Source organism: Zonotrichia leucophrys, chromosome 29 (assembly GCF_028769735.1).
Source record: "Zonotrichia leucophrys gambelii isolate GWCS_2022_RI chromosome 29, RI_Zleu_2.0, whole genome shotgun sequence".
NCBI lineage: Eukaryota > Metazoa > Chordata > Aves > Passeriformes > Passerellidae > Zonotrichia > Zonotrichia leucophrys.
Genome location: NC_088198.1, coordinates 3,494,579 through 3,517,672, shown reverse-complemented (window position 1 = coordinate 3,517,672; position 23,094 = coordinate 3,494,579). Strand labels below are relative to the sequence as shown.

At 66.7% G+C, this 23,094-nt stretch overlaps 2 protein-coding genes and 1 long non-coding RNA gene across 17 annotated transcripts; all 3 read right to left on the bottom strand.

Annotated features, from left to right (window-relative positions):
* Nucleotides 1-291: 291 nt before the first annotated feature.
* Nucleotides 292-13,998, bottom strand: PCBP2 (poly(rC) binding protein 2). 14 transcript variants are annotated; one of them, XM_064734704.1, is made up of 16 exons: nucleotides 13,847-13,998; nucleotides 11,751-11,868; nucleotides 11,381-11,404; nucleotides 11,243-11,275; nucleotides 10,762-10,878; nucleotides 9,426-9,557; nucleotides 8,733-8,861; nucleotides 8,263-8,337; nucleotides 6,892-6,978; nucleotides 6,652-6,717; nucleotides 5,771-5,812; nucleotides 4,775-4,847; nucleotides 4,306-4,344; nucleotides 3,427-3,479; nucleotides 2,728-2,897; nucleotides 292-799 (listed from the first exon to the last, which is right to left on the bottom strand). In XM_064734704.1, exons 2-16 carry the CDS (start codon nucleotides 11,817-11,819, stop codon nucleotides 763-765), a joined length of 1,146 nt encoding a protein of 381 aa, XP_064590774.1. In that variant the 5' UTR covers nucleotides 11,820-11,868; nucleotides 13,847-13,998; the 3' UTR covers nucleotides 292-762. The 14 variants fall into 14 exon arrangements, with proteins under 14 accessions (XP_064590774.1, XP_064590775.1, XP_064590776.1 ...); XM_064734693.1 differs by lacking the exon at nucleotides 292-799 and adding an exon at nucleotides 1,556-2,049; XM_064734705.1 differs by lacking the exon at nucleotides 6,652-6,717.
* A 437-nt stretch (nucleotides 13,999-14,435) lies between these two features.
* LOC135459087 (uncharacterized) lies at nucleotides 14,436-14,884 on the bottom strand. The gene is made up of 2 exons (XR_010442965.1): nucleotides 14,752-14,884; nucleotides 14,436-14,669 (listed from the first exon to the last, which is right to left on the bottom strand). It is a non-coding gene; the product is annotated as an uncharacterized LOC135459087 (long non-coding RNA).
* Nucleotides 14,885-15,057: 173 nt separating this feature from the next.
* On the bottom strand, nucleotides 15,058-21,109 carry AMHR2 (anti-Mullerian hormone receptor type 2). Of its 2 annotated transcripts, none has more exons than XM_064734687.1 (12): nucleotides 20,978-21,109; nucleotides 20,743-20,892; nucleotides 20,031-20,204; nucleotides 18,918-19,004; nucleotides 18,431-18,618; nucleotides 17,798-18,022; nucleotides 17,347-17,461; nucleotides 17,042-17,202; nucleotides 16,527-16,674; nucleotides 16,310-16,446; nucleotides 15,792-15,947; nucleotides 15,058-15,207 (listed from the first exon to the last, which is right to left on the bottom strand). In XM_064734687.1, the coding sequence occupies exons 1-12, from the start codon at nucleotides 20,988-20,990 to the stop codon at nucleotides 15,133-15,135; spliced, it is 1,629 nt and encodes a 542-aa protein (XP_064590757.1). In that variant the 5' UTR covers nucleotides 20,991-21,109; the 3' UTR covers nucleotides 15,058-15,132. The 2 variants fall into 2 exon arrangements, with proteins under 2 accessions (XP_064590757.1, XP_064590758.1); XM_064734688.1 differs by having other exon boundaries at nucleotides 15,059-15,207; nucleotides 18,431-18,543.
* Between the last annotated feature and the right edge of the window lie 1,985 nt (nucleotides 21,110-23,094).

Below are 23,094 nucleotides of genomic sequence, written 5' to 3'. Positions count from 1 at the left end.
GGGAAATGGGAAAGATCCCCCAAAAATTCACCCGGAGGGGCAGAGCTCCCTCCCCGGGCCTGGTTGGTCCCAGCCCAGCCGGGCCGCACTGGGAGCACCAGTCTATGTCTGTCTGCCCGTGGCACCCTCGGGCAGGATCCCCAGCACCAGCTGGGGCGGTTCGTCCCTCTGCAGAACCAAACCGGGCCATCCTGGGAGCACTGGGAGGAGCCAGGGGCATTTCAAATAAAGACCGAGACAGGCAGATCCATTAACCAAAATATCCTGCAGGTTCTATTCACAAGGAAAAGCTCCAGTCCATCTTTTTATTCAGTTTTTTTTTTGAAAAATTTCCTGACGTTACAGAACTAAACTGAAATGGTTTTTTTTTTGGTTTTTTTTGCTTTTTTTTCGTTTTTCTTCCACTCTTACATGTCATGACAAAAACAGAAACTTCATGAGCCGAAAAAATGGGGAAAGGAGGGGAGAAGGTGCCGGGGGGTGGGGAGAGGAGAGAGAGAAGCTTTATAAAACTAAGATTTGGGGTTCAGCAATTTTAAGAGCTGAACGAAGGAATTAAAATGCTTTTAATTTGAGAAGGGGGAAAAAAAAATATAACCCCGAAAAACAGAACAAAAACGAAAAAACAAAAAAATCGAAACAAACTGAACCTGGTGAGTGGCGCGAGGCTGGAGGAACCGAAAATGTACAAACTAGTTTAAAACCTGGGTCGGTGCTAAGGGGCCGCAGATGGATGGCGAGGCGGGGGGGTCCGGGGCCCCCCTAACTGCTGCCCATGCCCCCGGTCTCCGAGGAGAGCCTGCAACGAGAAAAGGGCGTCAGAGGGACCCCCGGCACCGAGACGGGGCGGCAGGGACGCCCTCGGGGGGCTCTGGGGGGGTTGCAGAAGCAGCCGGGGAAGGAGGAGCCCCCCGCCCTGGAATGGTCTGGGCTGAGCGTGGTGGGCTCTGCTGCGAGGGCTGGGGAGGGGGAGATCCAGGGCCCCCCCGGGTGGGCGGGGCAGGGAGGAGGCAGCACAGGAGGGGGTGCAGGGAAAGGGGGGCACCCCCAGCAGGGACCCCCGGGCGGGCGGGCAGGGCACACACAGACACTGCGCAGGGTCCCTGGGCCAGCAGGGACCCCCGGGGCAGCCCACCCCCCAGCCCTGCCGTGGGCTCGGCCCTCGCTGAGGTTTGGGGGCGCGGGTGGGGGTGGAGACCCCCGGGCGGGCAGAGGGGACCCCCGGGCCGGGCCCCGCTGCGGCACACATCTACCAGAGCAGATTCTCACCGTGGCAACTTTATTACAGGTACAGACAGTTAAGAGAGGACAGGTGAGGCCCCCAGGGCACCGGGGATGCAGTTCCCCCTCCCCCAAAAAATCACAGAGTCCCTTCCCTCCCTCCACCCCCTATCCCACCCCAAACCCCACAGCTGCACCCAAACTACTCAAAAAAGAAAAAATGGGAAAAGGAGGAGAAATGGAAAAAAAAAAAATTAAAAAATAACAAGCAACAACTGGAGGCAGGCAGAGAGGGAGTTGTGACCGCTCACAGGACAAGGGGACACAGTCTCTCGGCCGGCAACAACAGCTCTGCTGCTGCCACGGCAGCGCGAGCTCGGTACAAAGGAAAACTAAAAAAACCCCAAAAAGAATTAAAAAAAAAAAGAAAAAAAGAGGAAAAAACTGGTGTTCCAAGTCTCCTCTCCGGGGTCCTGGTGCTGCCACCCCCTGGAGCAGGCTCAGTACGGGGAAAACCTCTGCTTCTCGGCTTTGAGTTTGTTAGTGACACAGGGCACGGCGGGCGCCGCGGCGCCTTTGGCCGCAGACACGACATTTAGCGCCAGGAGAGGGACAGGTTTCATGCCAAGCAGACTGGAGACACAAGGGGCGGTCGGAAGAGGGTTGGGGAGGCTGGAGGGCGCGTCGGAGGCCCCCGCGGTGGCGAGCGAGGGGGTGGTGGTGGAGGAGGAAGAAGAAGAAGGGGTGGAGGGTTGAGAGAGGTTGATGCTGAGGTGGTCAGGGATCGTGACGGAGGCTGCCTGGGAGGAGGGTTTAGCGCTTTCTAAACTGTAACAGAGGAGAAAAGGAAAAACAACAACAAAAAAAAAGAAAAAAAAGAAAAATAAAAAAGAAAAAAAAAAAAAAACAAAACACGGGTGTGGGTGGGAGGGAAGGAACAGCACAAAATGCGAAAAAAAAGCACAGGACAAACAGCGAAAACGGCGCAGGAGCCGAGCTGGGGAGGAGGAGGGAGGGCAGGAGGGAGGGAGGAAGGGATGGCGCTGCCAGGCCCGGCCCAGCTGCACACGGGACCCCCACACCCCCCGAGGATCCCCCAGGAAGGAGCCAAAGGGCAGAGGAGCCTCCCTGAGGGAGCAGGGACACAGCCCAGGGAGCCCAGAGCCCAAGAGCCAGGAGATGCCACTGCCAGCTCCAGGCAGGGAGCAGGGACAGGGGACACCAACAGGACAGCCCCGAGCAGAGCGGAGCAGGCGCTGCCAGCAGCACCAGCAGCTCCGCGATGGCAGCAGGGACAGGGCTGGGCAGCCCCTCCTGGCACCCCTGAGGGTGGCACAGCAGAGCCAGGCTCCCCCCAGCCCCTTCCTCACCCTGCAGCACCCCTGGGTGGAGCGGGGAGGGGACAGCAGGCAGGGGAGGGGACAGGGAGGGCACAGGGAGGGAGAGGGGACGCTCCCCTCATGCGGGGCACGGGCAGGGAGGGCACGGCGAGAGCAGCAGACTCACCTGACATTAATTAGATACTGGGCCAGGCTGATGCTCGCTGCAGATCCAGTTATGGTCACCTGCCTGTCAGTAGAGCCTTCCACGGGGTTGGCAATCTTGATCTGAGCCCCGGACATCTGGCGGATCTCGTTGATCTTGGCGCCCTGACGCCCGATGATGCAGCCAATCAGCTGGGGAGGGACAGCAAATGGGGTCAGCTCGGCCTCATCCTGCCCTGCCACCTCGGGGGGACAGCGGGGACATTCCTGCCGGAAAGGGCTGTCCCGGCCCCACAGGCCGCCCAGGGCAGGAGGGGACGACACCGTCCTGGGAGGTGTCCAAAAGGAATGGTGAGGATGTGGCCCCTGGGGACATCCCCTTGGCGACATGGGGACATGTCCTTGGGGACACAGTTCAGTGGTGGGGGACAGCTGGACTTGGTGGCCTTGAAGGCCTCCTCCAACCTCGACAGCTCCAGGATTATGGGATTCCTGGGAGTGGGGCGTTAGTTGGAAAAGAGGGGTTAAAGGATTGAAAAAAGGCTTTTTTGCCTTGAAGATCACTGGAATGGGGACAAGGGACGTGGTGGCAGCCAGAGCGGCCTGAGGAGGGGGTTTGGGACACAGCCACGAGCCCAGCACAGCCTCAAAGGCAAGGACAGCGAGCCCAGGGCCCCCGTGAGGGGGCAGCCACCCCCAGCCCAAGCCCCGGGATACTCACATCGTTTGGAATGGTGAGTTCATGGGAGGTGGTTTGGGCAGAGGCATCCAAACCTGCTCGGAGACAGAGAGAGGGGCCCGGGTGAGGCGGGGGCGGCGGGGGCTGCAGCACCCACGTGCTGCCAGGGTCAGGCGCCCGGGAGGGCTCCGAGCCGGTGGGGGGCACAGCAGGCTGGGGGGCTCCGAGCCCCCTGCTCCCCTGCCCCGCTCCCTCCGCCACCCCAGGGCTCTCCCCGCGCCCCCTCCGCCAGGCGGGACAGCCCCAGAGCGGGGGCTGGCACCGGGGGCTCCAGCCGGGCACTGCCTCCACTCCCACTGCGGGTCCAGCCTCCAAAGGCCACAGCCCCTCATCCTCCTCCTCCTCCTCCTCCCTGCCACCCTGCAGGGCTGTGCTAAGGCAGGCACTGGCTGGGAGGCTGCTCACACCCCACACGGGGCTGAGCTGTGTGCCTGGGGCGTTCTGCACACACTTGTCCAGCTCTCCCCCCTTCCCCAGCTCGCTCCCTGCCAGCGGGAGCAGCGGCGGTGGCCTCGAGCCCTCACGCGGGGCTGTGGCAGGGGGACAACACCCAGGGCTGTCCCCCGACTCCTGGGGCAGCTCCAGCCCCTCCTCGGCCGGGGGCTGCTCCCCTCTGTGTGGGTTTTGGGTGTGGGGTCACAGCTCGGGGCCCACAGCTCAGTGCTGTCCTGCTGCTCTCCACTATCCAGCTGTGCTCCAGGGCCCAGGCAGCTGAGCCAGGCTGCACCTCCAGCCCTTCTGGGGCTCCCCTCAACCCCCTTTCCTTCCCCCCATCCGGGCAGCATCTATCAGGGAGAATGAGACCCCGGGCAGCATCAATACACAACAGAGTAACTACAGATGGTGTGTTTGGATCATTACCCCAATAGCCTTTCACCTCTGCAGAGCTGGAGTCAACGCCTGTTAAGATACAAGTCACAATGAGTTTGGCTGTCTCAAGTTTAGTTTAGAGCCCCAAATGGGTAATTTTGATTTTCTTTCTTTTTTTTTTTTTTTTTTTTTTTAGGTGGCCTGGTTTTCTTCCAGCCATCTTAGCAAATCTGCAGTGAATTTGGCACAGTCAGCAGTGGCCTGCAGTGGGCCTGGAGCAGCCGGAGGGGAGAGAGCGGGCGCTGCTCTGAGGGCACCAGGCAGGGCGGGAGGGAGGGCAGCAGCGTGGCTGGGCGGACGGACGGAGCCCTGGCCCTGCAGCCCCAGACACGTCCCCAGAGCAGCGGTTACCTGGCCGGGCCCGGGCAGCGTTTGGGGTTAGGTTTGTGTGAGCTCGGCCCCACACGGGGCTGGGCTGCGGCCGCGCGCGAACGCACACGGAGAGAAGGAGTTTCCATACCACTGAATCCAGTGTTGCCATGAGACATTGGAAAGTGTGACTGTTGCATTGCCAACTGGTGCAGCTTGGTCAGCTAAAGGAGGGACAGGGGAAGACAGGGAGAGGGAGAAAGAGAGAGAGAGAGGCTGGCGTTAGCCTTGGGCCGGGGGCAGCACTCGCCGCGCGCACCCGCACGGACACGGCCCCGCGCCCGCCCCTGCCCCTGCCCGGCCACTGCGGGCCGGGGGCTGTGCCCTCCCCCCGGTGCAGCAAGGGCTGGAGCAGCGCAGGAACAGAAGCGGAGAGGAGCGGGAGGAGGGAGCAGGTGCCCTGGCACGGCGGGGAGCGCAGGGCCCGGGCACGGAGCGCGCTCGGCTCTGCCGCGCCAGCCCGGCCGCCGCGGAGCCCCCGAGCCCGCGCCAGACCCCCCTCGCTGCCCTACGGGTGCCAGGAGCAGAGAGCAGCCCCTACGGGATGAGGATGGGTGCCAGAGGATGGAGGTGTCCGACGGCGCCGGCCGCTCCCGGGCTGGGCCGGGGCCAGCCCCCCTCCCCGACTGCCACCTGCGCCCGCCCGCCGGGCCAGCTGTCCCCTGCCCCGCGAGAGCCACCGCGGGGACACCGCCACCGTGTGCCGGCGGGGGGGGCGGTCTCGTGCCAAATTGGGGGGGGGGCGGGGGGGCAAAGGAAAAGCCAGAGCTGGTGTGAAATGCCAAGCCAGGGAAAGGTGGGTTTGGAAAAAAAATATAATATAAGGAGGAGGGAAGTGTCAGAGAGGAGGTGGGGGAGGATCCAAGGAGAGATCTGAGGCCGGATGGAGCTGGCTGCAGGACGGCCAGCTGAGGGGGTGAGTGGTTTTTTTTTGGGGGGGGGGGAGGTTCTGGGGAGCTCAGATCAGATCGAGTATTCAGCCCCAAGCTGAGCCAGCTCGAGTGGAGAAAGCACGGAGAAAATTTTTTGGAAGGTGGGGGAGGAAAAGGGTGGATTTCAAGACAAGAAGTTGTAAATAAAAACTTACATCTGGCTGTGGAATGGCATACTGTCCTTGAATGGTATAGGCCTACAAAAGGAGGAAAACAGTCCTATTAACAACCATCGGACAGCCACCCAGGGACAGACAGATTTCAACTAGCCAGGAAGTCAGAGAGCCAAGGTGGAGAGTTCTCCGGGGCGAGGGAAGTGGGGCAGGAGAGGCGGGGACGGATAAATGCTGTCACAAGCAGTTTCTAGGCTGGCGGTTACTCGAATTGGCCTGACGTGGCGGGTACGGGGAGGGGGTGGGCAGAATCGGTGCCGTCCCCCCCCCAAAAAAAAGGTGGCAGACAAAAAATAAGGAAAAAAAAAAAAAAAAAAAAGAAAAAAGGAAAAAAATAAAAACCAACAAGAGAACGGCTGGGATCTTGATGAAGATGTTATGGTGTGGTGAGTCCGACAATGCTGCTATCCCTGCGCCCCCGCGCAGGCAGGGAGGATCCAACGCCCCCGCCGGCCCTGCTGCTGCTCCTGGCCCCTCTCTGCCCCGGCCCGGCAGCTCCCCCGCCTCCCCTCCCACCCCAAAAAAAAGGTTTTGCCCCGTTCCGAGTCCTCTCGTCACTCCACACGCCTAGGACAACGTCGCCGGGCAAGCTACAGGTCAGTGCTGGCGCTGGCTACCACTGCTCACACGGCCCAGTGCTCGGAGGGGAACGAGGCGAGGGCCTGACCTGCCACAACTCCGTGTCCCCGGGTTACAGGGGACAGCCACACACTTCAGACTCCTCCTGAAGCTACCCAGGAAGGGCGAGGCACTGGCTGGGGCCTGGCTGGCTAAGGTTCGGGGAGGTCTGGGGGGGCCGGGCAGGTGGGGGCGGGTGGGAGAGGAGGGGGAGAGGGGGGTACACAGCCTCACTTCCAGGTCACCGGAAGAACTGCAGCCCAGGCTGGAATTGGCCCAAGTTCGTTGCCATGCAGTGGCTGCCGGGTGGCCTGCGTGAGGAGAGGTTGGTGGGCTCAGAGTCCAGTTCCCAGTGGACAGGAGTCCACAGCACAAAAAGCCACCGTTGTCGGTTTTGGGGGACGGGGACAGGGATGCCACCCTTGTTGGCAGTCTCAGAGAGGCCAAGGATTGAACGGGCCGTGGAGACTGAACTCCCCTCTCACCTCCTGAGGTGGTCCCTCCAAGTCAGAGTTGAGGCACATGGATGGGGCGGTGTGGGGGTAGCTCGCACTGCCGCTGCTGTACCTGTCCTGTGGATAAATTAGAGGACTTCAGTCTCCAGGGCTGTCAATCCGAAACCTTTCGCTAACACCAAACTCAACATCCACATTAGCTCAGTGCTGATCGAGGGCTCGCCCTGCTCTACGCGCGACTCTGAGCTGCAGACAGAGAGCGCAAGGCCCACCGGGAGCGGGGCCCGGGGGCTGCTGCGGGCCTGGGCCGGGCACGGGGGCGGAAAGAAGGAAGGAAGGGGGAGAAGAGGGGCAAGGGGAGGGAAGAGATGCGTGGCTGTGGAAGCCTGCTCCTCACTGCTCTAACGGGGAAGGCGGCCGGCTCCCGCCCCGGTGGGAGCAGAGCGGCGGGAGAAGCTGTCGGGGAGGCGGGAGGGGGGGCTGACCGGGTTCAGGTGGGGAGGAAGAGGCAGGGAGAGGGGCGGGGCGGGGAGGAAGGGGACGGCGGAGGGTCCGTCCCCACAACAAGCGTGGCGGGGCTGGGAGGGGGCAGAGCAGAGTCAGGCCTGGCTCTCGGGGAGGCCGGCGGCAGCTACAGCCCTTCCCTGACCCCCTTCCCTGCCTACTGAGGCCCCCACTGACAAAGCCAGGCCCTGCCCACCCCGAGGGGCGTCCCTGGCAGCAGGAAGGCAGCGGATGCGTTGTCGCCATGGTCTCTCCGAGCGTTGGGGCAGCCCCGGGGGCGCAGGGTGGGAGCAGCTGACCCGCACCCGGGCCCGTTACGGCGGGACAGGATCCCAAGGGACACCCGTCCCCCGTAAGGCGGCTCGGGGCAGGGCTCGGGCCACCGCCCAGCTCAGCGCAGGAGGGACTAAAGCCCAGTCACCTGGCACTACTCCTATCTGACACCCTCCCCTCCTGAGAGACGAAGCCTTTGCGCACCCCAACCCTACCCAGGCACAGGCTGAGCCTTTGCACCCCGAGAACCAGAGGCAGAGAGCAGAGAACCGCCAGCCTCCGGGCCAGTCACCCACAGAGGTCACAGCGAGTCCTTGGAGCCAGCCCGAGGCAGGGGGGCAGAGCCCGGGTGAGGCAGCTCGGCCCCGTTCGAGCCCCCACTGCCGCCACCACACTGCCAACCGATTTTTTTTGGCTGGTAAATTCCAGGAGTGTTTTCCAGCACCCTCTCCTCCCAAATCAGCCGTTTTCTGTTCGCTGCTGCCGTCCCTCAGCAGGGGAGGGGCCGAGGGCACAGCGTGGGTGACGGGCACGCGGAGCGGCCGGGGCGCGCTGGCAGCTCGGAACGACCCTGCCCGCCCTCCCTGCCCACCCCGCACCCCAGGAGCAGAGGAGAGGCCTTACCTGGCCGCCTGCAAAGATGACGGGAGAGCTGGATGGCTTGGGTCGGTACGGGATGGTGACACCCTTCGGGGGAGACTGTGACAGGCAGGGAGGACAGGTCAGACACCGAGCGCCGCTGGCACCGACAGCCCCCTCCCCCCCACAGCCCAGGGGCTCTCTCTGCACTTCCAGCTGGCCCTCAGTCACCCAGGGCAGCGGGACTTGTTCCTCACCCTGGGCACAGGGCCGAGGGAGGACACCCAGCAGCACAGCAGGGCCGTGGGTGACACCATGAGCTGCTCTGAGGCCCTGCTCGACCCTGGCTTTAAGCAGCTCCGAGCCTCACCTGGATGAGGCTGTAATCCCCAGCTATCCCTTTATCCCCCAGCAGCTCCTCGCTTCTCCCTCCTCAGCACTTCCACCCCTCCAAGGGCAGCGGGATCCCCTGCAGCACCCGTGTCCCAGGGCACGGGCCCAGGGAGGGGCCCTACCTCAAGCATGACGACGCAGATCTGTTTGACGCACTCGATGATGGACTGTGGGATCCCAGCGATGGTGATGGCTCGCTCAGTCGAGTTGGGCAGCATGTCCCCTGCCACCTGGACCTGTGCCCCCGTGCTCTGCCAAGTCGAGGGGTAAAAATAGCCCGTCAGAGCCCGGGCAGGGCTGAGACCTCAGCGATGAACCCCGTGCATGGTTATACAGCGCCAAAGCTGCCCCCCCAGCTCCTCCTGTCCCCCAAAATAAAGTCCTTTAATCCCAGCTGGATACAATTCGGTCACCAGGAGCCTGAGGCAGTAGAGGGGGACCTGGCCTCAGCCTGTCCCTGTAACCCAAGCCAAGCCAGCCTCCACGCCAGCAGAGTTAATCCAACAGCACCCAGTGCTAAATGGCATGGCCAAGGGCAGTGCTGGCCTGGAGCCCATCTGCCTCTCCAAAATCTGGGAAAGGCTGGGGAGAGGGCATTCAGGAGCCATGGAAAGGGGGGAACAGGAACCCAGGCTGTGAGAGACAGCAGCGGGCAGACAAGGGTCTGGCCTGAGTCTCAGTTTGCCAAGCACTAAAACACAGGGAGCACCAAAACCTCCCAGTGATGCCACATCCCCAGGGCAGGGACAACACAGGGATTTGTCCCTGGGGACACCTGAGCCCCCCGTGGGTCCCCCGGGCTGGGCAGCACGCACCTCTCGGATCTCCTTGATCTTGCAGCCTCCTTTGCCAATGAGGGACCCGCACTGGCTGGCGGGCACCACGAGCCGGAGGGTGACCGGGGGCCGGCTGGCAGCTGTGCTGTTGGTCATGGAGCTGCTGATGTCCTGCGAGGAAGAGGAGGTGTTGAGGGCTCAGCCCTGCTGGGACGGCACGCGCTGGGGCCGTGCCCGGCACAGGGACAGGGACGTGACGCTGGCACCGGTGGCTGAGGCCAAGGTGACCTCGGGGCTTTCCCAGGACTTCCTCAGCAGCCCAGAAAAAACACAGATGTATTTTGGGGAAGCAGCAGCCAAACTCTGCTGCCTCGCTGGAAATGGGTTTAGGCACCGGCCCAGGCCGGGTGCCACCTCAGCCAAGCAGGAGCCGGCCCCGGAGGGGGACAAGGACGGGGCAGGGGGGCTCGGGGACGCCGCGGCTCCAGGGCCAGCGCGGAGCCTCGCGCTGCACCAGGGATCAAGGCAGCAGCTCCGGGAAAACAATCCCGGCGCCGATTACAGCGGTCATGTGCTGGCAGGGGGAGGGGAGGCACAAGGCCAGGGCTCAACTGACCTACTAAAAGCAAAGCTTCAGCTCCAAGGCCGGTGCCCAGAGCGCTGCAGAGCCCGTGGAGGACTCCGGCTCCCTGCATTCGGCACAAACAGCTCCAGGCCCTGCAGCCTTTAACGCCGCAGTGAGGGCAGGGGGGTTTGGCTCAGAGCTGCCAGCACAGGCTTGTTTCTCCCTGAGTAGTGTCCCACATCTAAAGGGCAATAGAATTTGTACCCCCACAGGCAGGGTGAGGGCCACAGAGCTCTGCCCCACAGCAGGCGAGGAGCACTCCCAACTCCTGCTACCTCCAATGCAGAAACATCAACATCACAGCTCTGAGAGCAGGCTCTAACACCTGCAAGATCCAAGTTATGCAGCAGCAAAATCTGCCCTGGAAATCACCGATTTAACAGGACCAGGGACACGATGCAGCTCCTCCAGCCCCACACAGCTGCAGCCCCATTTCCTCCTTGGCAGGGCTGGGGAGAGTTGAGCCCTGGGGTGTGCTGGGGGAAGTGACACCAGCACCAGCTGAGTCGGGGGGATTCCAGGCCCTGCTCTGCCCCACGCTGCGGGCAGGAAGTCCCTGTGGGGCCCCAGCTCCAGCAGTGCCTGGACCTTGCCCCAGCACAGCACTGGACAAAGATCGGGGCCGGGCAGGGAGACGCCGGCTGCCCGTGTGGAACAGTGGCCCTGGGCCCCCCGGGGCCTGTGCCGGGGTCAGCTCTGCTAGAGAGAAAGGACAACCGGAGCAGCGACTGCAGGGGGCCGTAGACACACCTCTTCCAGTTTGTCAATGATCATCGCAAAAGCTTTGAAGATGGCGTTGGTGGGTCCCGCCAGGGTGATGATCCGCTCGGGGCAGTTCCCTTCAGAGATGTTGATGCGAGCTCCGCTCTGCGGGGAGGCAAACGCCACCTCAGTGCTCCGGGATTCCTGCGGATCCCCCGCCGGGGACAGAGCCCTCCCTCCTCCTCCCCTCCCTCGGCTCGGGCAGCCATCTTCTCCTCCTCGGCTTCCTGCCGCGCCTGCCCACAGCTCCCGGCATTCCCCGCGCCTGCCGCCGCGCCGCGCTGCCTGCGGAGCCCGCGCCGGGCCCGGGCCCGCCATCCTCTCCTCGCCGCCCTGCCCGGCTCCTGCCGTCCTGATCCTGCCCCGCTCCCCGCTGTCCTGCCCTGCTCCCTGCCATCCTGATCCTGCCCCGCTCCCCACACGCCATCCTGATCCTGCCCTGCTGTCCTGCCCCACTCCCCACACTCACCTCCTCACGCATCTTCTTCACGGACTCCCCTTTCTGTGAGGGAACAGAGAAGGGAGAGAGGCGTCAGCGCCGCGGTGGCAGGCAGGGAGGGAGGGAGAAGGGGAAAGGGAGGGCTAGGGGAGTTTGTTCCTCACTTACCTTCCCAATGATGCTTCCCACCTCCTGGGATGGAAACAAAAGCACCGTTAGTCAGCGTTTTAAAAACTCCTGGAGCCCCAAGCCTAAACTCGGCTCTTTTCACAGTCAAAACAAGCTCCTGAGCACTTGAGCTCTGCCCCTCAGATAACTGGGGTTTATCCCAATTGTGCTGATCTTGTTTCCACCTTAACTCCCATCGGGACATTCTGTCCCACCCCAATAATGATTTCCTTTGCTGGCTGCACCCCAGGATCTGCCCAGGCACCAGCAGCACATTCCTGGCCCCACAGCAGCTCCAGGAGACCCCGCGGAAGCTCCCAGCCCACCCCGTGCCAGGCCAGGGCTCCAGGCAGGGGCTGGGGACACGAACCTTGCCGTGCATGAGTAGCCGGATGGTGAGCGTGACATTGAGACCCCCTTCGATGACTCCGGTGTCCATGGTGGGCAGCGCGGGGTCAGCTCAGGCTGCGGCAGCGCTCGGGCCTCGGCTGGGGGGAGAGGGGCTGCGTCAGTGGGGGGCTGTGACCTGAGGGGCTCTGCCAATCCCCCCAGCCTGTCCAGGCAGGATTCCAGCCTCCCTGTGCTGCTTCCACCCTCAAATCGCCCCCTGAAGTGTTGGGATGATCCGTGGTGGTTTGGCTCCGTTCCTATGAATGTCCAGTGCTGAACTGGCCCAATCCCACCTGGATCCAGCAACTCTCGGGGTCATGAGGGTCCTGCTCAGCCCCTGCCTCGTCCCAGCCCTGCTCCTTGCAGGGCTTTCTCTGAGGGAACGCTGAATACCTCAGGGTGACCCCCGGTAGCACTGGGGACACAAACGGTTCCTGGACACAACCAGGGATGCCGAGGGGGCACTGAGGACTAATCGTGGTCCCTTACAGTTCCGGGGAAGCCACCGCTCCCTGCGAGCCCCACACTTTTCCCAGCCCAAGTCTTCCTGCAGCTGCCCGATAGAAGCGGGCACCCCAGTCGCGGGGGTTTGGCCCTCTGGGCAGCCGGGATTGTGGAGAAAATAAACGGCATCTGCGTTCCCGAGCCCGCGCGGGGCCCCTCGGAGCAGGTTCCGAGGCGATTCCCTCAGACCCAGATAAGGCCACATGAGCGCACGATCAGGTTTCAAACCACCTGAGTCGGCAGCGTTGCAAAACAGCCCGGCCGGCCTCAGCCGAGCTTTTCATAGGAATCCGGTAAATAAACTCCCATTTCGGCCCCCGCTTGTGCCCCATCAAAGTTTAACCACGGCCGAGGCAGGCCGGGGCCGCGCTGCCTCGCTGGCACCGGAGGGCTTTGCCGCGGCCTCCATGAGCCCGGCCCGGCCTCCCCCCCGCAACCAACCCGGTCCGGGGAGCGGAGCCCGGGATCGCAGCCCCGGCAGCGGGGCGAGGGCAGGACGGGCCCCGAGCCCGCCCGCCCTGGGGACAAAAGGGGCCGAGAGGCCCCGCCGGGGGTGAGGCGGGCCCGAGCCGGGCTCCGGGTGAGGCCCTTCCGCAGGGAAACTTCCCCGAGAGCTCCGTCCCAAAGCCGGGGCCGCGGCTGCTGCGGCGGGGCCGCGGCTCTGAAACGAGCCCGTCCCTGAGGCGGGGACGCGGCACCGGAGCCAGCTCAGCCCTGCGGGAGGGGCGGGGGGGGGGGACCGGGCCGGGGGTACAGGCTCCGAGCTGGGCCGGGGGGAGCGGAGCGGCTGTCCCGGAGCGACCCCGAGTCGCGATGGAGCCCCCGGAGGGGCCCGATCACAAGGTGGGTGAGGGGGATCCCGGGTCAGGAGGCACCGGCCCGGGGCTCCGAACCCACTCTGGACCGGGGATCACCGTTCGGCTCCGGGCAGGCGCGGGGGGAAGCTCCCGGATCGCCCGGGGAGGCGGCGGCCCCGCGCGGGCCCGTCCGGGGCCCGGCCGTGCGCCCCCTTCCCGCTCCGGCGGGGGAAAAACAACAGCGCGGGATGGCGGAAAAACTGGGCCCGGGCGGGAAAAGAAAAACTACTAGAATAAAAAAAAAAACCTAAAAGAAAAAAAAATAAAAAATTAAACTCAAAAAAAGCGGAGAAAAAAAAAAGAAAAAAAATCTCCCCACGCCCCTCGGGGCCCCCCCGCAGCCGGCCCGGGCGGGGGGCGGCGGCGCCATGTGACGCACGCGGCGCCCCGAACCCCCCCGGCCCGGTTCCGGCGGGGGGGCGAGCCGGGGGGGGGCGGCGGGAGGCGGCAGCGGCGGCCCCCGAGCCCCCCGGGGCCGTTTGTGCCCCCGGCCGGCGGCGCGGGGCGCGCGGGCCGCACAGGCCGCACAGGCCGCGCAGGCCGCGGGCGCCGTGAGGGCGCGGCCGGCGGGGGGGCGGCGGGGGGGCCGCGCTGAGGGCCCGGCCCGGGGGGGATCGGACCCGGATGGCGGCCGGGGGGGCGCGGGGAGCCCGCGGGGAGGGCCGGGGGCGGCGGTGGGGGGGCGATGGGGGGGGGGGCGGGGGGTCGGGCCTACCTGTGTCGGCGCCGGTAACGGCGTTGGGCGAAGGGCGCTCCGGGCGGAGCGGGAGGAGGGAGGGCGGGAGGGAGGGGGGGGGAGGCGGGGAGGGAGCGCGGCGGGCGGGCGCGCGGGATGGCGGCGGCGGCGGCGCGGGCGCGGCTGCTCCGACTGCGGCGGCCGCGGGTCTGGGAGGGGGCGGCGGGCGCGGCCCGATTTACACCCGCCCCGACCCGGAAACGCACCGCGCGTGCGGGGCGGGACGGAGCGGCCGCCGCCCCGCACAGCGCCCCCTGGCGGCGGGGAGGTCCGGGAGCGGACTGGGGGCGCTGGGGGAGAACTGGGGGACACTGGGGGGGCAATGGGGGGCAATGAGGGAGTAATGGGGGGACAGGGGCAGCTCTGGGGGAAATGAGGGTAAAGGTGAGCGAATAAAGGTGTAATAGAATTGTGTATGGGAGACATGGGGCAACTGGGGGGCAATAGGAAGGGCTGGGGGCAATAGGGGCACAGGGGGCACAGGGCAGCCCCCCCCTCCCTGGGAGCATTGGGGTTTGTGTCCCCCCGAAGCCCAGGCCCCTCGGCGCGAAGGAGACGCTGACGCACATTGGGGTGTCCCAGAGCTTTATTGGGGGACAGCGGGGACAGCCCGGAACCCCCTCGGCAGCAGGGGATGGGGGACATGGGGACAGGATGGGGGTCCCCAAGTGGTCCCAGGCGGTTCCTGGTGGTCCCAGAGGTTCCAGGAGGTCCTGGCGGGTCCCAGGTGATTCTGGGGGGTCCTGGGGGTGCCTCAGTCGGAGCTGCTGGACGAGGAGGAGGAGGACGAGGACGAAGAGCGCTGGGGGGAACAGCAGAGCCATGAGCCCCGCACCGAGGGGTCTGGGGGTGACCCCCCGTGTCCCTCCCCGGGTCCCCCCCACCTTGTGCCTCTTGTGAGCCTTCTTCATCCTCTTCTTCATCTTCTTGGCCGCCTTCTTGTCCAGCCCGGGGGGGAGCGAGGGGAGCACCCCCGGGTGCGGGAGCACCCCCGGGTGGGGGGGCTGCGGCAGGGGGGGGCCCAAGGGGGGGCCCGAGGGGGCCAGAGGCGGCCCCGGGGGGTACGGGGGGGGCCCAGCGGGGTACGGGGGCTGCCCCGGCCCCCCCAGCGGGTTGGGGGGCGCCGCGGGCGGCGGGTACACGGGGTTGGGGGGTGGGACCTGGGGGGGGTACGTGGGGTTCGGGGGGTACGCGGGGTTGGGGGGGGGCGGCTGTCCTGGGGGGGGAAAGGAGGAGATTGAGGGGGGAGTCTGACCCCTGAGGGGTCAAGGCAGCCCCCCCAGTTTGGGGCGTCCCCCTGTACCTGCACCAGGGTTCCACATGGGGGGAGACTCCAGGACCTGAGGGGGGGCACGGGCGGTGAGCGGGGACCCCCCGAACCCCCGCCGGCACCCAGGGTAAACTGAGTCAGGGGTTTGGGGGGCGCCCCCGGCACTGGATGGGGCCGGGCGGCGGGGGGGCTGCGGGGGAGTCAGAGGGTTTGGGGTGCGGGGGGGATTTGGGGTTTGGGGTGCGTGGGGGGGTCCTGGGACTTCGCTCCCACCTTCGCTCCGGCCGCGGCCCCTCCCGGAAGGAAGGAGGGCGGGGCTGCACCAGGGGCGGGGCTTGGCTCGGGCTCCTCCCAGGGGCGGAGTCTCGTCCTGCCCCCTCCCGCCCCGTTCCCGGTGTCCCCGTGCCCGCCCCGTGCCTAAGTGTCCCCGCAGATCCCCGGTGGGTTCCCGGTGTCCCCCTGCCCTGCCCGTGCCTCAGTTTCCCCGCAGATCCCCGGTGGGTTCCCGGCGTCCCCGTGCCTCAGTTTCCCCGCAGATCCCCGGTGGGTTCCCGGTGTCCCCATGCCCTGCCCGTGCCTCAGTTTCCCCGCAGATCCCCGGTGGGTTCCCGGTGTCCCCCTGCCCGCCCCGTGCCTCAGTTTCCCCGCACGCACCTGGCGGGGGGCGGCCCCCGGGCCGGGGTCCCCCGGGGCCGGTGCGGGTCCCGCGGCCAAGCGCTGGAGCCGCTGCAGCGCCCGCTCGGCCGAGAGCCGCGCCTCGGGGTCCGGGTCCCAGCAATCCTCCAGCAGCTCCGGCAGAGCCCCCCCGGCCTGTGGGACCCCCACCCACCCCGGGTCGGCGGGGGATGTCACCCGGGGATGTCACCCCCGAACGGGGACAGCCCCCGGTGCCCTCGGCACCATCGCTCCAGCGGGGAGGGGACCCCAGGGCAGGGACCCCCCAAACACCCCTGAGACCCCCTCGGGCATCCTCAGCCACCCCGCACCCCCCTGAGACCCCCGGGGTGACACCCAAAGCACGGGCACGGCACCCTGGGCACCCTCAGCATCCCCGGGCACCCCAAATACCCCCGGGCACCCAGGCTGGGACCCCCCCCGGACTCCCTGTCCCCCTCGGGGGTCACCCCTGTCCGCGCCCACCCGGGGGGCTCCCGGAGCCGCGGGGCTCTGACCTGCGGGGTGCGGTGCCAGGCCGGGGGGATGAGCGGCCGCCGCCTCTCGTCCGCGGCCAAGCGGCGCAGCTGAGCCCCGCTGGGGCTGGAGCCCAGCTCGGCCTCGTAGGCCAAGCGGAACGGCGGCACCGGGGCTCCTGCGGGGCGGGACGGGGCGGCCAGAGGGGTCAGCGGGGCCGGGGGGCCGCGGGCAGCGCGGGGGCAGCGCGGGGCTCACCGGGGCTCAGGGCCTGGCACCGGGACAGGATCTCCCAGAGCAGCAGCCCCAGCGCGTAGACGTCGGCCTGGCGCAGCGCCCGCCCCCAGGCCCGCAGGTCCAGGCTCTCGTCCAGGATCTCGGGTGCCAGGTACCGCTGGGTGCCCGCCTGCGCCACACCGGGCCCTGAGCGTGGGGCTCGGGGCCACCGGGGCCGCTGGGGCCACCGGGGCTGCTGGGGCCACCACAGCCACCGCGACCACCGGGGCCATCGGGGCCACCAGGGCCAGGGACGGGCTCAGCTGGCAGCCACAGCCCACACTGCCAGTGACATCCAGGGTGCGTGCCATCCCCAACCCAGGGCTGTCACCTCCCCATCCCATCCCATTCCATGGATCCCATCCCATCCCATCCCATCCCATCCCATCCCATCCCATCCCATCCCATCCCATCCCATCCCATCCATCCCATCCCATCCCATGGATCCCATCCCATCCCATGCCACCCCATCCCTGTCCCCCCTGTCCCCCCGTCACCTTGCGGATGGCCACGCTGTGCCGGCTCCCGGCGCTGTCCTGGGCACGCGGTGGCAGCGCCAGCGCCAGCCCGAAGTCGCCGATGGCGCAGGTGCCGTCCTCTCGCACCAGCACGTTCTGGCTGCTCAGGTCTCGGTGCACCACGCTGGGCTTGTACAGCCCTGGGGACACCGGGGGTCACGGGGGGACGGGGCAGGGACAGGGACAGGGGCAGGGCCGGGGGAACCCAGAGCAGAGCCCAGAGTGGGACAGGGCAGGGGAGCCCCAGGCAGGGGGACGGGGGACAGCAGGGGTGCCACCCTCACCGTCACGCCACAGCTCCTGGTGCAGGAAGGCCAGCCCGCGGGCCAGGGACAGCGCCAGGCGCACGCTGCCCGCCCAGGTGCCCACGTGCTGCCCCAGGAAGTGGCGCAGGGAGCCCTGGGGACAGCGAGGGACACGGGAGGGGACGTGGGGCACCCACAGAATCTCCCGCACATGTCCCCCCACCGCGCCCCCATCCCCACCGCTGTGCTCCCCGACCGTCCCACGCACCCCCCCAAGCCCCCTCAATCCCTTGCACACCCCCAGGCCCCCCAAGCCCCCGTTACAATCGAGGCCCCCGAGCCCCCCAAACTCCTATTATCCCCCCCGTCCCAGTATCCCCCAAGTCCCCAAACTCCTGTTACACCACCCCTGTTGCCCCCCATATCTCCCGAGCCCCCCCAACTCCTGTTACCCCCTCCCCAGTCCCCCCCAGCCCCCGGGGTGACGCACGGCCGGGTAGAGCTGCAGCACCAGGAGCCCCCCGCGGGCCCGGGGCGCGGCCGCCCGCGTGTGCAGCAGCCTGGCCACGTTCTCGTGCTCCATCAGCGGCAGCGAGTGCACGGCGCGTTCGGCCGCGAACCTCCGGCGGGCCCCGGCCGCGAACGCCTTGATGGCCACGGGCCGCTGGCGCAGCGTGCCCCGCCACACGGCCGAGAAGCGCCCGGACTGCAGCACCTGCCCCGCGGCGGGGACACACGCGGGGGACGCGGCTGGCACCGGGCGGCCCCAGCACAACGGGACCCCCACACGGGGACCCCCTCTGGGGGTCCCTCAGCGCTGTGTGCCCCCCCCGGACTGATGCTCCCTCTGCCATGGGTGTCCCCACATCCCCTCCCCATGTGGGTGCCCCCTCCCAGCATGACCTCCTTCCCTGCCCTCCCACTTGGGTGCCCCCGTTGGGTGTCCCCTGCCCCGCTGGGTGTCCTTTGGCCCATGGGTGTCCCTTGGCCCATGGGTGTCCCTCACCCCGTGGGTGTCCCCCGGAGGACGTCCCTCCCCCTGTGGCTATCCCTCCTCCCGTGGGTGTCCCTCTATGGGTGTCCCTCACCCCGTGGGTGTCCCCCGCCCCGGGGTGCCCCGCACCTGCAGGAAGCGCAGCGCAGGCAGGTCCGGGCTGGGGGGCTCCGGGGGGGGGACCCCGATTCTCCGCCCCCCCCGCGGTGGCTGCCCCGCGCGGGCCCTCGTCCAGCGCAGTCCTGGATGGGGGACACCAGGGACACCCCGATCCGGGGACCCCCCCACAGGAACCCCCCAAATCAGGGACACGGCACCTGGGGGCACCAGGGACCAATAGCCCCCCCTCGCCTCGCCGGGCAGGGGGTGTGGGGAATGTGGCATCCCGGGGGACACCCACCCGGGACACCCACCCGGGACACCGCACCCAAGGGAGTCACAAGGACACCGGGGACCCCCGCCCCAGGGACAGTGTGACACCACACTTGGGGTCTCCCCCACCTCCACCCACTCTGGGAACACCAGAGATGTGGCCTTTGGGGACAGCCAGGGGACATGGGGTAGGGGCTGGCTGTGCCCGGGGGTCCCCCCGTCCCCGCCGTGTCCCCGTCCCTACCGAGGACACCGAGACAGATGAGGAGGATGAGGAGGGGGCTGGCACCCAGCAGCCACAGGGTCCCCGAGGACCCGCCCCGGCCGGCCACTGGGGACAGAGACCGAGGTGACACAAAGCCCCTCGACCCCGGGGGTCCGGGGTGGTGGTGGGGGACACTTTGGGGGATCCTGCAGCTTTAAGGGATCCTACAGCTTTAGGGGATCCTACAGCTTCAGGGGATCCTGCAGCTTTAAGGGATCCTACAGCTTTAGGGGATCGTGCAGCTTTAGGGGATCCTACAGCTTTAGGGGATCCTGCAGCTTCAGGGGATCCTGCAGCTTTAGGGGATCGTGCAGCTTTAGGGGATCCTACAGCTTCAGGGGATCCAACAGCTTTAGGGGATCCTGCAGCTTCAGGGATCCAACAGCTTTAGGGGATCCTGCAGCTTCAGGGGATCCTACAGCTTTAGGGGATCCTGCAGCTTTAGGGGATCCTGCAGTTTTAGGGGATCGTGCAGCTTTAGGGGATCCTGCAGCTTTAGGGGATCCTGCAGTTTTAGGGGATCGTGCAGCTTTAGGGGATCCTGCAGCTTCAGGGGATCCTGCAGCTTCAGGGGATCCTGCAGCTTTAAGGGATCGTGCAGCTTTAGGGGATCCTGCAGCTTTAGGGGATCCTGCAGCTTTAGGGGATCCTGCAGCTTTAGGGGATCCTGCAGCTTCAGGGGATCCTGCAGGTTCCCCTACAGCGCCCTGAGAACCCCAGGCTCTCCCATGGATCCCCCTGCGGGCAGATATCGCGATGTCACGCTCAAGATATCGCGATGTTACGCTCAGGCAGAATCCTTCCCCTATTACCGGTACCGTACCGTTCCCCGTGTTATAAATCACCCAGTTCCGCCGTTAATAAACACCATTTCCCCGTCCAGCACATTGGTGTGTGCGTGTGCTCGGTCCGTGGGGCAGGGCTGCTGCCGCCGAGCCGTGCTCGGGCCAGGACGCCGCGGCCCCAGCGGCGGCAACACCCCCCCGTGGGTCCCCTGAGGGTGCCGGGGTGCCCCGTGGGTCCCCTGAAGGTGCCGGGGTGCGCTGTGGTCCCCAGCCCCGAGTGCCCCCCAGCACCCCCCCAGCCCCGTACCTGGGCCCTGGCGGGGCCCCCCCAGCCCGCCGGTGGCCGCCGCGGGCCCGGTGGCGTTGCCGTTGCAGAGGTGGCCGTGGCACAGGCACAGCAGCACGGAGCTGCCCGGGTGGCCCGCGGGGCTGGGGGCGCAGGTGGCCGAGGGACAGGCGTCCCCCCGGCCCCCCCAGCAGCCTGGGGACAGCGGCACGGTCACCCGGGGGGCGGGGGACAGGTGGGACCCCCGTGCGGGTCCCCCCCCGCCCGCAGCGGCTCCTCCCCAGCGCCGCCGCAGCCGCTGCTCAAGGCCAAGGCCAAGGGAGCCGCTGGGGAGGGACCAGAACCTCCCCAGTGCCCCCGGCCCGGATCAGCCCCCGCTCCTGCCCCCCCCGGCCCGGATCGGACCCCTTTTGCCTCCCCAAGACCCCCCCAGGGCAGCACCAAAGCCCTCAGTCCTGCCCCAGCCCCTTCTATCCCTTCAAATCCCCCCCCGGGGCAGGACCAGGCTCTCCATCCTACCCCAAATCCCCCCCTGGGGCAGGACCAACCCCTCCAGCCTCCCCCATCCCCTTCTGCCCCTCCAACCCCTCCCGGGGCAGGCTCAAAGCGCAGCCACCTTTCCCCCTGCCCAGAGCGGGGGTCCCGGGGGTCTCCCCCTTTCCCCTGCCCAGAGCGGGGGTCCCGGGGGTCTCCCCCTTTCCCCTGCCCAGGCCGGGGGTCCCGGGGGTCTCACCCTGCACCAGAGCGTGGCTGCGGTTCCAGATGCCCACGCAGCACTGCCCGGGGGGGCAGCGCACGGCTCCGGCCGCCGCCCCCCCCGCGTCCCCCAGCGCGCCCCGCACGCTCGGGTGCTTGTAGGACACGCAGGTCAGGTTCTGGGGACCTGCCAGGGGACACCTCGCACCAGGGGGGGCTCTGAACCCCCCAAAAGGGACCCCCAGCCCCGGCTGAGCCCCCCCAGCACCCACCTGGGCGCCCCATGGGAGCCTCCGCGGGGCCGGTGGGAAGAGGAGCGAGCGGGAGCAGCAGGAGCAGGAGCAGGAGGAAGAAAAGGAGAAGGAGGAGGAGGAAGAAAAGGAGAAGGAGGAGGAAGGTGCTGCCCCCGCATCAGGGAGGAGAGAGCCAGGGTGTCTGGTGGGAGGGGGGCAGCCAGGCCTGGCCCCCTGCCCTGCATCACCCAAACGGAGCTCAGTGTCCCCTGCACCCCCCAAAACCAGCCTGTGACCCCCCAAAAGGGGCTCAGTGTCCCCTGTACCCCCCAAAACCGGCCTGTGACCCCCCAAAACCGGCCGTGCCCACCAAGGGACCCCCCCCTCAGACTTCCAGACAACGCCAGCGACTTGTGTTTATTACAAAAAGAACTCGTCGTTCCCCATTTACAAAGGAGCCCCCCAAAACTAACAGTTTCATCTAAGTCTTTTTGTACAAAAAAATAGCACTTTGGGACCCAAAAAAAAATCATCCACCACCCCCTCCCCCCAAAAAAAATCGCCTTTGGGGGGGGAGGTTTATGACATCAGCCACCGGATTTGTGAAAACCAACCCCCCCTCCCCTCCCCTTCCCCAAATTAAAACAACAGAGACGGGACGAGATCAAACAGGGAGAGAATTATTGCCAGTTTGGGGGGGCTGGACCCCCCAGGACCCCCCCGCTGCATAGAGAACCGGCCCCGGCCCCCCGGAATGAAGGGGTGACAGTGGATTAAAGCTGGGGGAGGGGGCAGCCCCCAGAGCCCCCCCAGCCCCTCTGTGGGGCGGGGGAGCGGAGCAGGGGGGCTCACCCCAGCCTGACACCCCCTTGTCAAGGCACGTTTGTGTTTTGTGTCCCGGGAATGGCTGGGGGGGTCTGGGGGCTGCTGGGGGAGTTTGGGGTGCCGGGAGCAGGGAGGGGACCCCGGTGCCAACAGAGCCAAAATGGGGGCGGTGGGATCCAGCTGCCCCCCACCCCCCGGCACTGGGAGCAGCGCTGGTGGTGTGGACCCCCCCAAAATGCTCTGATCCCCCCAAAAACCGCAGGGGAGCAGCCCAGGCTCTGAGAGAGCCCCCCGGGGGTCCCCGGGGTCCCCCTCCCTCCTCGGGTCCCTTTCCATAGGAAAGCCGAGCTCCTTGGGGACAGTCCACGGGGAGGGAGGGGACACCGGGGACACCACCCGGGACATCCCAGCGCCGGAGCCGGGCTGGGGTTTGGCACTTGATCCCCTCTGGGGACAGAGCTGGGCTCGGGGGGCGTCGGGGTGGGGGTAAAATCACCAAATTGACCATTAAATTAAGAAACCTCCTGTTGTTTGTCCTAATCCTTTGTGGATTTCGGGCTGGGGGGGGTCGGGGGGAGCTCATAGTGCTTCACAGGGTTATTAAAATACAAATGCTTAAAGTTTCCTATATAAAAATATACAAATGCAAAAATAGATATCAAGAGAGAGAGCCGGGGGGGCCGGGCCCTGCGCCCCCTCCCCGGGGAGCTTCTGCTGCCTTTCCTTTTTTTGCGTGTTTTTTACAAAAAAAAACCAACCCCAAATCAAAACAAGATTCCTGCTTCCCGCCGGCTCCCGGAGCTGCCGAGCGAGCGGAGCCAAGCTCGGGATGGAGATGGGGCAGCTCCGGCTGTCCCGAGGGACCGCGGCTCCTCCCCGGGCGCCTGGCACGGCTGGAGCTTCTCCCGGGACAACCGTGGGCAGCGGGACACGGGCCGGGCCGGGAAGCACTGAGGGGGCGTGGGGTGGCTGCTCTGCACCTGCCCTGGGGGGACAGGTGGGAACAGCACGGGGCAGGTGGGGATGGCCCGGGCAGGTGGGGATGGCCCGGGCAGGTGGGGATGGCCCGGGCAGGTGGGGATGCACGGCCCGGGCAGGTGGGATTCACGGACCAGCTCCCATGCCGGGGGGCTCCCCACTGCCCCGACCCCAAAACGGGAGCAGGGAAGTTGGGGGTCCCCTCGTGGGCCCCTGCCCCGCTCAGGCCCTGCTGGGCTCGCCCCAGAGCTGCTGCTGGGAACAATCCCAGATTTCCTTTTGGGGATCCACCCCTGCACCCAGAGCCCCGCTGGGGACGAGCCCGGGCAGGGCAGCCGGGACGGGGCTGGGGC

What these genes read in the sequence shown, in the direction of transcription:
- PCBP2 (XM_064734693.1), bottom strand. Translation starts at nt 11,819, where the DNA reads ATGGACACCGGAGTCATCGAAGGGGGTCTCAATGTCACGCTCACCATC. An exon ending in TGGAGGGACCACCTCAGGAG is followed by an intron (nt 6,718 to 6,891) that starts GTGAGAGGGGAG and finishes CTCCTCACGCAG; the next exon opens with GCCACCCGGCAGCCACTGCA. An exon ending in CCTGGGCTGCAGTTCTTCCG is followed by an intron (nt 5,813 to 6,651) that starts GTGACCTGGAAG and finishes CTCCTTTTGTAG; the next exon opens with GCCTATACCATTCAAGGACA.
- AMHR2 (XM_064734687.1), bottom strand. An exon ending in GTGCCAGGCCCTGAGCCCCG is followed by an intron (nt 16,447 to 16,526) that starts GTGAGCCCCGCG and finishes CCCGCCCCGCAG; the next exon opens with GAGCCCCGGTGCCGCCGTTC. An exon ending in CCTGGCACCGCACCCCGCAG is followed by an intron (nt 15,948 to 16,309) that starts GTCAGAGCCCCG and finishes GGGGTCCCACAG; the next exon opens with GCCGGGGGGGCTCTGCCGGA.